We start from the raw sequence: 17,558 nt of genomic DNA, 5'->3' as shown, positions 1-17,558 counted from the left end.
TATTCACTTTTTACAGAAAGTAAAAGGAAGATAAATACTGTCTACACATTCATAAATAACACAATGTTAACTGTCAATTCACACATCACACTACAAATGGCCTTTTGATAAGAGGCAAAACTAAAAACTTTCATGGATCAAAGGTCAGTATATTATACACCTTACTGGTGGCAGATTGTACATTTACACATGTTTGGGAGAACTCATGATGTTTCAAGGCACATTCTCTCTTTTGGTTAATGTTCAGTTCGGCTAACAGAAGAGCAAAATAAGTGAAAAAAATACTACTTTGTAATTGTATATCTGATGTTGGAGGTGCACTGTCTTCAGACTTTCCATATAAACATTTTAGCATTGTGCTGTTGAACTTGTCTTTCATGAACAATCTTCAATGCATGACCATGTAACCAAAGTCACAGACCGTCAGATAGTAAATAACTGCAGGTGTAATAATTCATATAAAACTGCACAGCTTTCATTTAGTCAAATGCTTTTGTTCTCCATGTCACCATCATCGACCTTTCTTTATCTGTGACTGAAAATGTAAGATAGTCAGCATTAAAAATAGGGAAATGAAAAGATGAACACATACAATAAGTTTCATTAAGGAAATAACTGACAGTATTGTTAATACAATAATTATTCATGGCTGCTTTGATAGCTTTCAAACAAAACACTCTTACCAGTTTCCATCGTATTATCTTTATCCATTCATCAGCCTCAGTACCTGATTTTGCACACAGATAAAATGTCCTCTCAGGGAACACCATACTATCACACAGAAAGAGATAAATGTGAGTCGAGTGTTTTGCTAACATCCATGGATAGTCAGTTTAGTATTTTAATGGAGAGATCTTTTACATTGGGTAATGTGGTAGTGTGGCATGGTTTGGAAAATATGTGGGCAGGAGGAAGTCCATGTTTAAGGGTTTCTGACCCTACTTCCTCTTTTTTTAAACTGACGTACATACTAGAAATTATGTGAAATCCACACAGTTGAGAATGAAAGTATAACATTGGAAAATTTAGATGTGGATGTTGTAGGATTATTTCTTATGGCATTTTAGCCTATTTAAAAAGTTTCAAAGTTGGACTTTAGGAAATGCCATTTCATGTCACCTTTTGTAACCCCACTGTTAAATGAAATATAAATGACTAAACCAAGATGTTCTTTTCAGTTCAGATGTGCTCAGGAACTGCGCAAGCCATTTAGATACGGTAGCTTATTTTTAAGTAGTCAAAAAATAGCTAGTAATTTTCCACTTGGCCAAGTACAGAAGTTTCCGATGTAATATAGGAAGCGTGTGTAGTGTAGCACGATAAAAAGCTCATTTCTTCACCCACAGCAATTGTTTGCCATTAGAAGTAATATTGGACTTTTTAGGTTTAGAAATGTTTTTCTATTACTAAACACAGTTCAAGACAGATTTACAGTTAACAATATATACCAAGTACCAAATTGTTTTATATTAACAGTAAATACCCAAAAATGAAATTCTGTCCTCATTTACTTACCCTCATGTTGTTACTTATCTGTATAAATTACTTTGTTCTGCTGAAAACAAAGGAAGATACTTGTAATCAAGCAGGAAACAGAAGCACCATTGACTTCCATAGTATAAAAAAACACTCTTATCGAAGTCAATGGCGCTCAAAAATAGTTACATTACATTACTCAAAATGTCTTCCTTTGTGTTCAGCAGAACAAAGAAAATAATACAGATTTGTAACAACATGAGGGTGAGTAAATGATGACATCTCAAGAGGTTTATCCAAGAATTATTAAATATGTATTTAATAACCAAATTTTCTTTTTTTGGGTGAACTATCCCTTTAAAGGAAAACACCACAGTTTTTCAATGTTTTACTACGTTCTTATCTCAATTTAGACGAATTAATGCAAACCTATTTATTTTCAATGCGTGCACTTAATCTTTGTACAGCATGTTGTGAGTGTGTTAGCATTTAGCATAGCCCCATTCATTCCTTAGGATCCAAACAGGGATGAATTTAGAAGCCACCAAACACTTCCATGTTTTCCCTATTTCAAGACTGTTACATGAGTAGTTACATATGGTGGCACAAAACAAAATGTGGCGATTTTTAAAGCAGATAAAAAATTATATTGTATGGCGGAAGAGCACTTAGTTTGCAGCACTTCAACCTCGGCGCGCAATTACATCATTACTCCTGACTACTCCCCCTATCGCTCAAACTTCCGTCAGGTTGAAGTATCTGCTTAAAAAATCACCACATTTTATTTTGTGCCACCATACTTACTCGTGTAACTACTCCGGTAACAGTCTTTAAATAGGGAAAACATGAAAGTGTTTGATGGCTTCTATCCCGGTTTGGATCCTAAGGAATTAATGGGGCTAGGCTAAATGCTAACACATTCACGACGCGCTGTACAAAGATTAAGTGTATGCATTGAAGAAAGATAGGTATGTATTAATTAGTCTAAGTTAAGGTAAGAACATCGTAAAATATTGAAAAATGGTGGTGTTTTCCTTTAACACTGCTACACAAACAGTAAGGCCTAATTATGGCCTAATGGTTAGAGAGTTGGGCTTGTAACCTGAAAGTTGGGTTGTGACTGAGGTGTGCTTGAGCAAGGGCATTTTGAGTATGGGGTGCCATGCTTTACAATCATATCACTTTTAGTTCACTAAAAGTACAGTACAAGATGTTTAGGCACAATATGAAGGTCTTACCAAAAGCAGTTAACTCTCTCCTGACTGTAATCAAACTGAATCGCAGAGCACTCTGTCAGATCTAGGGTTCGAATTGGCTCTGCAAACTAAAAACAGAACAAAATTTTCCTTTTTGTTAGACAAAATCAACTTCATTGTTTAGTGATCGCTGCACAAAACACACACGCTTACCATTTTGTCTTTAAAATACTTGAGTTCATATCTATTCAGCGTGAACCATCTCTGCTTCCAGTTCTACACAAAAACAAATACAGAGACGTCAGCATCACAGTCTGCTCCAGAAACAGTTTAACTCCGTATTAACTGGAACTGGCATTAAACACAAACATTGGTTTGACTCATATGGGTATAAACATAACTTGTGTAACATGTACACATACCTTGATGATGGCACCTTGTTTCACAAGATAACCCTCTTTAGTGCCAAGCTAAAGACAAAGATAAATAAGTTTTCAGTGACTCAGGAACACATATTGCACTTTTCTACCATCGTCCTAAAACTGTGCTGTCCTGTGCCAGCTGGTGCCAACTGTAACTTTTTCTTTTCCTGCTGTGTTGCTTTATTCAGTATTAGATTCTCTGCTGAAATATTAATAAAGCGAAATGTCTTCTTTATGAACCAAACAGACCCCAATCCTAATGGCCGATTGACTTACTGATGGAGCATTAGGCACCAAGTCATTTTCATGCCGCCCCGTCTGCATGGCTGTATGTACACACACGGTCTCATAAATAGATGGTTCCTCCACCTGCCGTGGGTATGGGAATCGCACCACAATAAGGTTTCCTTTGTTAAAAAAGTGAAAGGGGAATCGGTGTCACAGCAGTGATTAACAATGAGTTCATGTGTAAGTGTAAAGTAAAGGTACGCCAACCTGTCTCACTGCCTAGCAGGGGCTGATTGGCAACATGTCTCGTGAAATCCTGAAGAGAGGAAAATTCATTGAAGCCAAAGGAATATCTGCCCAAGTGCCGCCGGACGTGGAAGTGTTTGACTGAATCCTTTGCTCTAAAGATGTCAAGGAGGAAATTGCATCATTATAACCAGATTTTTACTCTAACAAACTTTCTTTGTTGTCATCAAATAAAAAGCCATGGTGTGTGAATTTTGACTAACAAAAAGAACATAACAGTACTAATATGAAGATTTACTTTGAGTCATTTTGTAAATAAGTGGTTGCAGGCACTTCGCAACAGCCTCTGTGATTATATTCACGAAATAGCAAAGCCACTTATGGCGTTTTTATGCAATATATTTCTTTAAAATAAACAAGCAAGAATGCAGATGTGGGGTTCACAACTGACACCTAAAAAAGAAAAGGGAACTGAAATGTTTAAAGCAACATCAAAGAGTGACGGATAAGAGTAATAGATAAATAAGGGGAATAACAAAAAAGTAGCTCACGTAGTCAAAACATTTCGCAATTGACCTGATTTCCCATCTATTGTATGTATGTGTAAAGTACAAAGTTGTGTATAATCTGCTGGGTGCTTTTATATGTTATTACACTAATATTAAAGTTCATTCAAAGCACGTGACTGCAAGTACATAAGGTCTTACCGGACAGACAGAGCGAAGCAGTCAGCACCCTGGTTGCTGTTTCTTAGCAGAAAATTCCCATCTACCCCATTTGAAAGGAGAAGAGCTTCAGCCGCATGCCGGGACAAATCATAATGATACCAACTACAGAGGGAAACAGAGAAAATGGGCGACTTGACTACAAACAGGCATCTGTTAGACACATCACAAGCCAAATTTAATCGAATTCAACTAAAGCTGCATATCACTTTGCTTGTATTTACTGCTTAACTTGGCTCAACACTACTCTTGATACATAAGACTGATATCTGTTAAACCTAGGATAACAAATCTGATTCCATTTTATCCCAGGTAAAAAAGTAGTATACTTTAGTGTATTAGAAATATGATTGAAGTACATGAAGTATAAAACAAGTATGCTTCTACTTGTTGTACTTAATTTAAAGAGTATTTAATATGTACTTTTTAAAAGTATACTTCCAAAAAGATATAATTAAGTTCAACTTAACAGTCCAAAAAATAAGTTTACTAATTTACCAGTAATTCAATTATCTTTTAAATGTACTTTTTGAAAGTATACTTCAAAAAATATGTAATTAAGTTCAACTTAAGAGTCCAAAAAATAAGTATACTAATTTACCAGTAATTCAATTATCTTTTAAATGTACTTTTTGAAAGTATACTTCAAAAAATATGTAATTAAGTTCAACTTAAGAGTCCAAAAAATAAGTATAATGAATTTACCAGTAATTCAATTATCTTTTAAATGTACTTTTTGGAAGTATACTTAAAAAAAGATGTAATTAAGTTCAACTTAAGAGTCCAAAAAATAAGTATACTAATTTACCAGTAATTAAAATATTTTTTAAATGTACTTTTTGAAAGTGTACTTTGTTGTCAATGTATTTTAAATTGTATAGAAGTTTATTTTTTTTAAGTGTATTAAATTTGACATACTTAGAGTGACAATTCAATATACTTATGGGAAGTATATTTTTTGGAAATTAATTGTTAATTTACTTTTTTAGCATACTAGGATCTCACTTCATTAGAAGTGTGACTTCTGTACACTTTATACAGTACACAATAAAATAAGTGTATTTTTAGTTGCATATCAGAGTACTTTCATAAAATACGTTAGAATAATAAAATGTAGGCTATACACTGCATGAAAAGAGCTGTATCCAGACAAATACGGATGGGAAATCCCTGCTAAACTTTAGGTTTGCCAGATAAATGAGGCAGAGTGCTTGGAAACGTAATACTCAGAAGTAAACTCGTGAAACATCCAGAAACCTTGTGTATATGGATGTATACTGGTGGAAGTTTCTAGGAATCCTCACAGCTGGTTGTAAGGAGTGCTGGTTGTGAGGTGTGAAGGGTTAATGACAGAGTTGCTGTCTCTGTTTTCAAAGCTGTGGGGGGTTCAAGGCAGCACATAACATAAAAACATTATATATCTACAAGTGTGTTTACTAAATACATGTATTATTATGCTAATGTAATTTAATTGATAAAGGTTTTTTTTATTTAAGAAAATCTGACCATCACTCAAAATAACTGTCAACATGTTTGTCAACTAAACATGTTTTGTAAACGTTATACATTTTATAAAAATATTTAATATTTTTATTATTGATAAAGTATAAAGAACAAATCAGTGTGAAAACGCAGATTATAAAAAGTACATAAAGTGCCAGCAGAGGATCCAAAATAATGAAAAAAAAAAAAACATCCAATGCAACTTGGAAATTGTAGTCAAAATACATCTACAGCAGCATGCTAAAGCAGTACCAACGCCAGGGCAAAAGACTCAAATTCCCAGAATGCACCTGCACCCACCCATTCATTCCCACCAATCAGGATCAACGGCATTTTTCAAACCGCTACTGACTCGTTTTCATGCTAAACAGTACGGCTGAGGTAAGTTTGACTTTCATTCCTTTACATCGCGCAGATCTGTTCCATATTTGTTCCTATTTTGTTCTTCACTGTGATTATTTTTGTCTTTATGCGAGAAGTGTTTTAATTTAAAGCACACACAGGAAACATTAAGAGTAAGTTATACACTGTACACAGTAACGTTAGGAACTTGAACATGCGGTTTTTCAGTGAGCAAAGTAACATGCAAAATGCCTGATAAACGAATCAATTCGATGTTTAAAACTTTAAAAATAAAACGGCAAGATTACTTGTGTTGGAGATGTTCAGCTAACTGTAGCAAATGGCTCTTTCTGCTATTTTAAACGATAACCTTAGACGATTTCTGTTGTTTAAAAGCTCCCCAGTCGGCATTTCAACGTTGATTCAACGTTGAATCAACGTCAGGTACCAACGTTGAATCAACGTTGGATTACCTTTCGGTTTTGCAAAAAATTTCAACGTTGAAATCACGACGTTGTTTCAACGTCACACTTTCAACATAGGTGAATTATGGTTGATATCATGACGCAATTTCAACCTTCTATTTCCTTGTTGTTTTTAACACTAAATATAGATTTTTACTTTACACTGCAATACTCACTAAATTATTTACTGTAAACGTGTCATTTTTAGTGCAATTATCATATGAATGCAACTTGCTACGCATAACTTACAGTACAACCCCATTCATAAAACTAAACACTTAAGGAAGGTAAAGTTTAAATGTGGACAAATAAAATGGCAGGTGCCTACCCTTTCCAAATAAACATGAAAGCAGCTGTTAAAAATATTTTTATGGATAAAACACATTATTTCAAACAGTTAGGTTTCCAGTTAGTAGTGCAGAAGTGGAATTTTCTAAATATATAATAAAATCATAAAATATGAAACAAAATCATGTTTAAAAGTCATTTTATTAATCTGAATAGAAAAACTTTATTCAAGAAAAACTGCAAATATGAATTTTGTTGTTGGTTTAGTTGACAGTCTTCTTATGGCCACCACCACCCATCTATTCTGGCTCATGCTGTACTTAATATGATGACAGCATCTAAGGAGGGGAAAAAACACAAGATATTTAATTTTCAAAAAATGCTGCATTTTAGCCCATGTACAAAAAAATCTTGTTATTGCACATCAGGGCAAGATGCGTTTTCTTTGATAGTCTGACTTGAAACATTGCATAGCCATCTGATGAAAGAACAAAGCTGTTGTGTTTACGAAGATGACAATGAGGTTCAATTAATATCATCTACAGTGCATTCAGAAATCATACACCTTTCACTTTCAATTTTATGTTGTTGCATGATACTGTAATTGTTTAGATATTTTTACAAAGTAAAAACAGAATTTTAGAAACTTTTGCAAATGTATGAAAAAAGAAAACATCATATTTACATTATACATATTCAGACCCTTTGCAACAACTGAGGTTGCTGAGATGTTTCTACACCTTAAATCGTCCTGATGAACACAAAGATTTTTTAAGGAATGTCTGCAACCAAACTGACCAGAAGCACCATTGACTTACATAGTAGGATAAAGAATACTATGGTTGTGAATGGTGCTTCTGATCGATGTGGTTACAAATGAATCCAATACTGAATGCTTAAGTGATATTAACTTTATATTTTCAACACCCCTAAAAGAGATGCTTAACAAAGCAAACACTGACAGGTTGCTTTACGTGTGGGTCAAACAGCCTTTTGTGTAGTCCCTTACCAATGAAATCAAAGATGGACTTCAGAACTTCTGGATTGTCTGTGTAAGCCTTTAAACTCGCCCAGACCAGCAAGGCATCTTGTTAGCAGACATCCCGACCTGATCAAAAACTTTTGATTAGGAGATGTTCTAATCCTATTTTTAATACATGTTTTACAAACTTACCACAGGTGATCTGGCAAAGCGACTTACGAAACAGCATCTTCCCAAATCTCCTCTTCAGGCTCATCTTAGCGATCATTGCATTTGATAAAGTTTGGAAAAAGAAAAACAAATTTCATTAGTATAGAAATATAAATGTAATCTTTTGGTTAGAAATACAGAAAACTGTGGCCCAAGTACAACTTTTAAAGAAATTAAGAATGTTTACATTTTTTGTCATAACACTATTCATTACCTTTTAAGAAGGAATGATTTGGGGATCTGGAAAGACACACTACTTCACCTCTCTGTATTTTATCACACGTCTTCAAATTGCATGTTGATCTGCCTAGAATTTAAAACACATAAAATAAAAACAAGTCATAGCCCCTTTTAAAAAGAAAACAAATTGTGAAATACAAAACACTGCATCTTAATTATTAGGATTAGTAGAATTTGATTTGGTTACAAAACAAATATTAAATTCATTGTAAGGTTTTAGGGGAAACGTTTCACAAAAAAGAAATGGTAAATTACGGATTTCTATTACAACATGGTATCTTGGTGGTGCATTACCAGGGTAGGTGGTAGCTCATTGACAATTAAAAAAAATTATGATTAAAGCCATAATACATAAAGATAAGAACAAATAAATGCTGTCATGTACACCACCACAAAGACCCATTTTTTTCCTGTCAATATGAAGCCTCTATAAAACTTGCATCAACATCCACTCTGAACACTGGATTAACTTTTTTCTCTGTATACTGAAAACAAAGTGTTTGAAATATGTAGGCCTACATACTGTAGAAGGAATAGTGGCATACAAAAGAAATTAATTGCTGTGCTGAAAAGTAACCATTGTATCCTAAATTAGTTTCTTATATTTTCCTAATGACAATGATAAACCAGTCTTGAGAAACAAGTAGCAGGTGTTTTTAAAAAGCCACTCTCAATTCTCACCTGTGAAGTTTCTTGTGTTTGTGTGTCATTCTGTTTCTGACCTGACAACCCTTGCTGTCTGTTTCTTGTTCAATCTTGACAAAATATAAAAAAGAAAAATTAGTGCAATATTGGAAGAGAATTCTATAATGACTTTTATCAGAACATGAATACATACACTTGCATACTGCATTTAAGTAAATACTGTAGAATAGCAGGGTTAACACAACATTACCTGATCCAGATGTAGTGGCTGTTGATGCATGAAAATCTCAGCATTGACAAGATCATCCTCACTATTCTAATTTGAAGGGCTCTGATAACGAAGACATTACAAAAGAGTTATAAAAATATACTAAAAACAAGAGCATTTGTCTAGATAACCATTATTTTCTATTTCCATTAAAACTTGCTAACTATTCAACAAGTAAGCAAAATTACACCGTTACAATGTATTTCAATTCAAATAGAACATGCAAACTTACACGACATGATATTTTCGTACAAAGGAGTTAACTTAAGTGTTTCAAGCCGCTTAAAATCATGGATACTGCGCGAATGACCGCAGGTGAGCGTCATAAGCGTAATTGAGTGATTGCCATGGAAACATGAGGGTCACGTCGACTATCTTGTCCCTTTTAATTTTATAACTGCATTTATACACATTACCCCGTCGAGAAAACCTCAGCATGATTAATATTGGATTCGACGCCCATGTTATCATGTCATCAATAAGTTTGGATTAATGTCATTAACACGAACTGCTATACGTATCCGTTATTGCGAATTCGTGAGCCATAAAACACCAACATCTCATCTAAGTTTTAACACTTTATCAGTAATAGTAATTTGAGAAACTAAGCAGCTAACACTGACCGGACCGGACCGTACTCGAGCTGCTCCTCCTTACAAAAGGCTGATAGGTGTCTGTGGCGCCTGTAAGACCTCTCGGATATAAGTTACGCTGACTGAACTACGAAATCAACAGTTTTTCACCGAAGTTGTCCAAAAAGCCCTTAAATTTATAACTAGTTGCTTTTCTGAAGCAAAAACAACCAAGTGGTTAAGTTGATAAAAACACACCTCATATTAATTTATTAATATTCATAATAACGAAATCCAATTTCGGCGGGAACATCCCGTGGACTAGTAAATTAACTACTATAACGAATACATTCGCAACTAACAGAAAAAAACCCGATTTGGCATCGTGCTTTTTTGTCATACCACTTTGTATATGTGAATAAAATAACGTTATACGTTTACATTGACTTATATTTCCTTACCTCTTCTTTCTCTGAAGCATTTTCTCGTGTGATACGCAAGATCTCGCAGACAGCCGTTAAAACAGTCCAGTCTCGTGTAATCTCGCGAGATTACCTCGCTACCTGTATATTCAATTATTTGTTACATTTTTTTTATAATTTCATCAATATTATAAAATGAGTTTTTACATTTTTTTTCTGAATGATTCACATATTATAAAACATTATTTTATTGTCTCTCTGCAACCATTTACTTCACTGTTGTTTCAACGTTGTTTCAACGTTGAATCAACGTTGAACAAACAACTGACGTTATTTCAACCAATTTTCAACGTTGATTTTTAAGCATTTTATTAACCTTTTTCAACCGTTTACCATTCACCGTTGTTTCAACGTTGTTTCAACGTTGAACAAACAACTGACCTAATTTCAACCAAATTTCAACGTTGAAGGTCGGTCATATGCCCGCTGGGTCATTGCTGTAGGTAAGTTCTGATAGATGCTGCTTATTTTGCAAGCCTGTTTTAATAGCTTTATTCTGTTTAGTAACCAAGCCAGCTTCACTTTAAGTTTAAGATAAACTAACGTTAGATGTTGTTGTAAAGAAGCTTGGAGTCAAAATATATTTTAAAGTTGTATGATTGTCTTCTTTTTTAATATGATGTCTATCCATGTTTGTGTTTACAGAGGTCATGTACCATGTGGTCGACCTTGCTGACGCTGAAGAGGTTTCTGTGTAAAAATGATGTAAGTTAAGTTTAATCTTTTAATTTAATATTGTTTTAATTCATGCCCATGTCATGCTGGCTACCAGTCAAATATCGCATACAATTAAAAATACTATTAATCACCAATAAAACCTTAAAAGGCCCAGCACCTTCGTATCTTAGAGAATTAATATCAGAATACAATCCAACACGTACACTGCGGTCGCAAAATTCTGGTCTCTTAATTTTCCCTAGAATATCAAAAGTGTCTAAGCTCTGAAATGATTTGCCAACTGGTATCTGTGAATCAGACACAGTCAATCACTTTAAATCTAAAGGGACACTTCACCCATTTGTATTAAGCTTTGTATCTTTAGAACCCCAGTCATGTTTTTGAATGGTCATGCATCATTTCCTGAGACAGGAGAAATACAGATTTCAGTGTTGCACTTCCTTCTTTCAATGATGTAAAAAATTATAATTTTGCATCATTGAAAGAAGGAAGTCCAATATCTTTGTTGAGGTGGTGAGACTACAAACACCCCTTTTTTAGTCAAATAGGCACCAAATTCGAAATGTATGTTACATTTCCACTACAAATATGAGACACTTTCAATAAAGATTAATGTTTCTAAAGGTGAAATGCTCCATTAAAGGATAATTCTGGTATTTAACACTTTGAGTCTTATTTCTGGTTTGTTTTGGATGAATTACAGTGATGGACACTGTAATTTTGACAATGGGTCGTGTCTTTTTTTGACTCGTTTAGAAGCGTCTCTTCACTGCTTCAGAGTGGAAGTCAAGGGTCATGCACAAACATGTCATTAAAACAACACTTAACCTTCATTTTCAAAACTGTCCCTTACGAATATTAACCATGGTTTTATTGTGGTAAAAGTGTAGTAACCATGTTTTTTTTGGTCAATTGATTACTATGAGCAAAACCATGGTTTTACTACACTAACCATGGTTTAACTATGGTTTTTGAAAACCATGGTTGTCAAAACCATTGTTATTTTGTGGTAGCTATGGTTTGACTACAGTAACCATGGTTTTTTTGGTCTTAACTGTAGTAAAACCATGGTTAAGTTTCGTAAGGGGTGCTACTCACCGAGTGGTTCTTGGTGTTCGTTGATGATTAAAAACAAGTAGTGTAGCGAAATACAGTTTCTGTGGTGTTTTATTTGGCATTTTGTAAAATTCCATTGACTTCTCTTGGAAGACTCATTGCTCGCTGATATATCACTCTGCCGCCGGAAATGGAAAAGGGTCTGTTTACATCTGGTTGTAGTTTTTTCGCTCGGTTTCTCTCAAAAGGCTAGCATGAGCAGAGCAACTGTGCCCTCGGAGTAGGGCACAAATTTTTCCCATATTTGATGGCTCAGTGACCAGCCTTAGGTTTGAATTTGAGCTCGATTGTGACTGTCTATACGCTAGACACCAAGTTCCGTTCAGCATCCTTGTTAGGCAAAGTGGTTGTCGCCATCAAGTGGTCAAGAGTGTGCTAACGCTTCAGACTCAAATATAGAGCGGAAGTATATACGTGGTTGTGAGGTGTCTGAAAAAATAGATCCACTATAGCAAATAACACGGATTGAAATCATACATTGCTCTGATATATTTGTTTTTAATCATCAACGAACACCACAAACCACTCTGTGAGTAGCACAGTTTTGAAAATGAACGTTAAGTGTTGTTTTAATGACATGTTTGTGCATGGCCCTTGACTTCCATTCTGAAGCAGTCAAGAGACGCTTCTAAACAAGTTAAAAAGTCAAGACACGACCCATTGTCAAAATTTCAGTGACCATCACTGTAGTTCATCCAAAACAAACCAGAAATGAGACTCAAAGTGTTTAATACCGGAATTATTCTTTAAGACTTTTTTTCTTTAACAAAGCATTCACATAATTTGTCTAGTAAATTATACTTATCTCGCAAAAGTTAGCTTGTACGGAACAAAGCATTCACATAACTCGTCTGGGTAATTTACTAATGCCGCAATAGCTAGCCTGTCTGGAACCGAGCAGATATTAAAACACAACACTGTGTGACACTGCATTACATGTGAATGGCCCCTACGCTAATAGGATTTTGTTTCTCTCTCCCTGTCTCGTCCTCAAACCCGAGGACATTGAGACAAACAGACCAGTTCTGGCTGCCGTGGAGGTCAACACACCACTGATCTACTGGCTGCCCTTCAACGTGATGCCCAGCCGATGCCTGACCACCGACGGAACTAGGGCTGCACGATAAGTCGCATGTGTTTGTCAGGCGCATCTCCTCAGTAATGCCGGTTCCTTGATTAGTATTAAATCGCCATCAGCTGTTTTCAGATGTAGCAGCTTTAACTACACAGAGCCGTAGTTCACTGACAATCGGGGCAATTTCGCATTAATTATCGCGGACGTATCGGCTGCGATATGTATGCGATATGGCCCAGCTTGTCAGGGAACTACGGCTCTGTAGTTAAAGCTGCTCCATCTGAAAACAGCTGATGGCGATTTAATACTAATCAAGGAACCGGCATTACTGAGGAGATGCGCCTGACAAACACATGCGATTTATCGTGCAGCCCTAGACGGAACCCGTTAAATCTCCTTATCCGTTTACATCCCATATATATATATATATATGTGTATATCTTTTCCTCCTAGGACTTTTTGTTCCTCCCTGAGGTTTTTCTCCTAGGGTTTTTTTAACCCCGGGGAGTCAAGCAACATTGGCTTAACTTAGCACCCTCTTGTATACGAGACATTATTAATTTGCTCACTTGTAAAGTTTATTCATAGCCGCTGTATTTTGCTACTTATATTGTCTGTCGATTTTTCTGTTTCCCCTGCTTCTTTTAATGTAAAGCTGCTTTGAAACAACTACAAATTGTGAAAAGCGCTATATAAATAAAATTGAAATTGAAATGTCTCTTTCCTGTTTTACAGATGCAGTGAGGGAGTGATTCCCCAACATCGAGGTGGCAGAGATCCGGGACCTTCTACGGAGGAAGTGCAACAATGCCAGTTACAAGGCCTCCAGTAGTTCAAATCAGAGCTAGATGTCCATATAGTACAAGTTGTTCGCAATTGTTCTCTTCCCGGCATTTCAAAGAAAGTCGACTGTTTAAGGTTCCCCATTTTGCCAATATCTGTTTTGTGTGTTACTTTTGTGTCATTAATAAAGATCCTTTTTTGAAATGCAGTTTGTAATCTGTTTGTGTGCATTTGAACTGAATTGTTATATTATACACTTGTAGTGTAACAGCAATATTCATGCTTAAGTATAACAAAATGGGGATAAAAGTACAAATTAAATATACTTAAAATATAAAAAATACACTATAATAATATTGCACTGAAAGTACGTGTCTATGATGTTTAGGTTATAATTGAAATTCACTTTAAAAACATTATTATTGTCATAGTGGGACACTTTAAAAGCACTAAAAATAGTTAGGAAGTGCATTTGTAGAGCACTTGAAATATTACAGAGGCATACTAAATTAACATAGTTTATACTAATTATAAGTATGATAGCAGTATGCACAAAATGTACTTAAACACAACTATAATTTGTGCTGCAATGGCTTTTTAAGTGTATTTCCATTAAAATTGCAATACAATGCAATTGTACTGTAAGTGTGCTTAATTACTCATAAATCTTGATTTTCAGGAGTGTATTTTAGTGCACTTGAAGTTTAAAAAAAGTTGTTCCATTTTAGCATACTATTTACACTTGAAGTGTAATCAAATAGGTGTTAAGTTGAAGTTAATACATAATTGAGTACACTTAACTATACTTGGATTTGACGAAAATAGTACAAAATCTAGAAAATATACTTAGTACACTTTTTTAAAGTATATTTTTAATAGAATTTTTTTTCACCTGGGATATATGTGTTATAAGCAGTAATAAACATTTTAAGAAACATCAAAAGTTTTATGTTCTGCACAACACCTTGTTTTATTATTTGTGAGTAAATGGATATTACAATTGAGTAATCTATAGACTCGGTTGTGCAATGCAAAGACACTATAGTATGAGCTGACACATTAGCTTTAAATTCAAGTGTGGCAATGGTATTTAAACCAAAACTCAATTTTTGTAATTCTTGCGTGATGTGATCTGAAATTCTGATAGTTTCTCATCATTTGTTGGTGTAAAGCTGCTATGAAGTAATCTATTGCGTAAAGCACTACAAATAAAGATGACTTATTCTACAAAACAATGTATTGAGCAAAATATTATTGGGTAAATCTTACAGTCCTGTAAAAACTTAAAACCTTAAAAATATTAAATGCTTTTATTTCGAGGTAAAACATGGAGCAACAACTCATCATAATCCTAATAGTCTTGCCTTCTGGTATTTGAGGGTCATCTCTGAAAAATGTATGTTTAAAAGTTGATGTGGTTAGAGACTGACTTCCCTTTCACAAGAACTTTTCATAAAAATAACCTAAATCTTTCACGGTCCGTACTCATCCCGAAGCATGAAGGCAACTTTAGTAGTGCACTTGAAAAAAGTATACTTAAAGGAACACCCCACATTTGGGGAATTTAGCTTATTCACTGTATCCCCCAGAGTTAGATAAGTCCATACATACCTTTCTCATCTCCGTGCGTGCTGTAACTCAGTCTGACGCAGACCCCCGCTAGCTTAGCTTAGCACAAAGACTGGAAGTGAATGGCTCCAGCTAACAAACTGCTCCCAATAATTGACAATTTTTTTCTTATTTATGTGTTGTGATTTGTATAGTCACATCATATGAGACACAACGATCTTTTAACAGTACCCATACTGGGAACTATATTATCAGAAGGCGATCGCACTGCTGCTTGGGCGGAGGGATTTGCTCGCAGCACTTGAGAAGCCCCCTGGTGAGGAGCAGAGAGTTCGGTCAGAGTTGTGCATATCACTCCGCCCAAGTAGCTGTGGTTTTCCTTATGAGAATATAGTTCCCACTATGTAAAGATCGCTGTGTCTCATATGACCTTGTTATTTGTACACGCTGTGACTATACAAATCACAACACATTAATAGGAAAATGTTGGCGTTTTTTTGTACCTTATTGGAGTAGTTTGCTAGCTGGAGCCATTCACTTCCAGTCTTTGTGCTAAGCTAAGCTAGCAGGGGCTGCGTCAGACAGAGTTACAGCACGCACGGAGATGTGAAAGGTATGTATGGACTTATCTAACTGAATAAGCTAAATTCCCAAAATGTGGGCGTGTTCCTTTAATACCAGTAAAAGTGTACACTGAAATAAATGGCGCTGAAAAATTGCACAGCTTGAGATGTTCTTATCTTATGTTTTCCTTAAGAAATTCCAAAGGTTTTTGTACATTACGTACAAAATTATTGCATGAAAATAGTACATTTATTACAGTGCACTTATTTCACCCCAGCCAAACCTGTCATTTTATACTTTTATGCCATCATTTTTTTAAAGGTTTATATTTTGGACCTGTTGAACTTTAAATCTTGTACTGCTTTTCTGAAAAGTTACTCTGAAATATATGCGTTACATTAAATGTAACTGCAGTAAAGTTTCACCAGCTGAGCTGACAATTGATTAGTCAGTAGTCACTTTTTGTTTAAACAGGCCCCAATTCCTAACAATTAGTGAAATAAGAGTATTTCCTCATACTTACCTCAAGAACAGGCTTAGCAGGTGTACAAAACACATTCACAACATTACTGACATGAAAAAATACACGTAGCCTGCTCCAGTAGTAGCTAGCCTATGTTTGTCTACAAATTACTAATATATAAACTATAATAATATTATAATAAACAGTTCATATTCATATACAATTCATAGACACTATAGTTTTTTAGTAAATACTAAATTAACCTTTTTACAACTGTAGATAACAAACTATAGTAAAAAAATTCTTCAGTAAAATTCACGATGTTTCTTTTCGTATGCTTCTGTTTCTAAATAGCTACATTTTCGACGACACCTGAGAAATAACGATATGAATGAACTAACAAACATACCATGTGAAGGTGTGTAGCAACGCATAAAGACGTGATGAAAAAGAGATAAGCAGTACATGATAAAGCATAAAAGGTGTGGAATATATATATATATATATATATATATATATATATATATATATATATATATATATATATATATATATATATAAAACCCGTGATATTGATCTGACCTGATTGACTCGAGCTCGTCCATGTCTTCATCACAGCTGCGTGTTGAACCGACACTCATCTCTTCATATGTGAATGCAGGTGATAACTGTTACTCGGTCACCCACTACTGATTTCTCTTTACGTTTAACTAAAACAGTTATTTATCTGTGCGTCGTTTGCTTTACAAGCGAAAGCATAAAACAGAGGAAGTCTAACAGATCCGCCCCCAGTAGTCTAATTTAGAGAAGCTGACTTCATTTACACTTCACCACTTTGCAAATAGACCTGTGTCCTGTCATCAACCTTATTGACCAAACGCCCCATTATCGGCGACATTACTGTTTAAAAGCTCCCCACTCACAATTTCTTTCGTTTTTTTTGTTATAACAAAACACTGAGAAGTCATTTTTTGTTTATTTTATTAAGTTACCCTGGAAGTTGTTGGAAGAAGGCTCCCCA

At 34.9% G+C, this 17,558-nt stretch overlaps 1 protein-coding gene and 2 long non-coding RNA genes across 4 annotated transcripts; 1 reads left to right on the top strand and 2 right to left on the bottom strand.

Moving 5' to 3' along the window:
• Positions 1-6: 6 nt before the first annotated feature.
• On the bottom strand, positions 7-17,321 carry dapp1 (dual adaptor of phosphotyrosine and 3-phosphoinositides). The gene is made up of 9 exons (XM_065297039.2): positions 17,120-17,321; positions 4,276-4,398; positions 3,590-3,723; positions 3,371-3,501; positions 3,095-3,142; positions 2,886-2,948; positions 2,715-2,800; positions 684-771; positions 7-535 (listed from the first exon to the last, which is right to left on the bottom strand). The coding sequence occupies exons 1-9, from the start codon at positions 17,176-17,178 to the stop codon at positions 512-514; spliced, it is 756 nt and encodes a 251-aa protein (XP_065153111.1). The 5' UTR covers positions 17,179-17,321; the 3' UTR covers positions 7-511.
• LOC135787616 (uncharacterized) lies at positions 7,073-10,354 on the bottom strand. 2 transcript variants are annotated; one of them, XR_010547129.2, is made up of 7 exons: positions 9,468-10,354; positions 9,218-9,298; positions 9,004-9,077; positions 8,297-8,389; positions 8,065-8,128; positions 7,900-7,998; positions 7,073-7,228 (listed from the first exon to the last, which is right to left on the bottom strand). It is a non-coding gene; the product is annotated as an uncharacterized lncRNA (long non-coding RNA). The 2 variants fall into 2 exon arrangements; XR_010547128.2 differs by having other exon boundaries at positions 9,218-10,354.
• LOC135787617 (uncharacterized) lies at positions 12,050-14,149 on the top strand. Its single transcript, XR_012335544.1, has 2 exons — positions 12,050-13,241; positions 13,894-14,149. It is a non-coding gene; the product is annotated as an uncharacterized lncRNA (long non-coding RNA).
• Positions 17,322-17,558: the final 237 nt, after the last annotated feature.

The sequence above is a fragment of the Paramisgurnus dabryanus genome, chromosome 20, assembly GCF_030506205.2.
Source record: "Paramisgurnus dabryanus chromosome 20, PD_genome_1.1, whole genome shotgun sequence".
In the NCBI taxonomy this organism is placed as follows: Eukaryota; Metazoa; Chordata; class Actinopteri; order Cypriniformes; family Cobitidae; genus Paramisgurnus; species Paramisgurnus dabryanus.
This window is presented reverse-complemented; position numbering and strand designations above follow the sequence as displayed.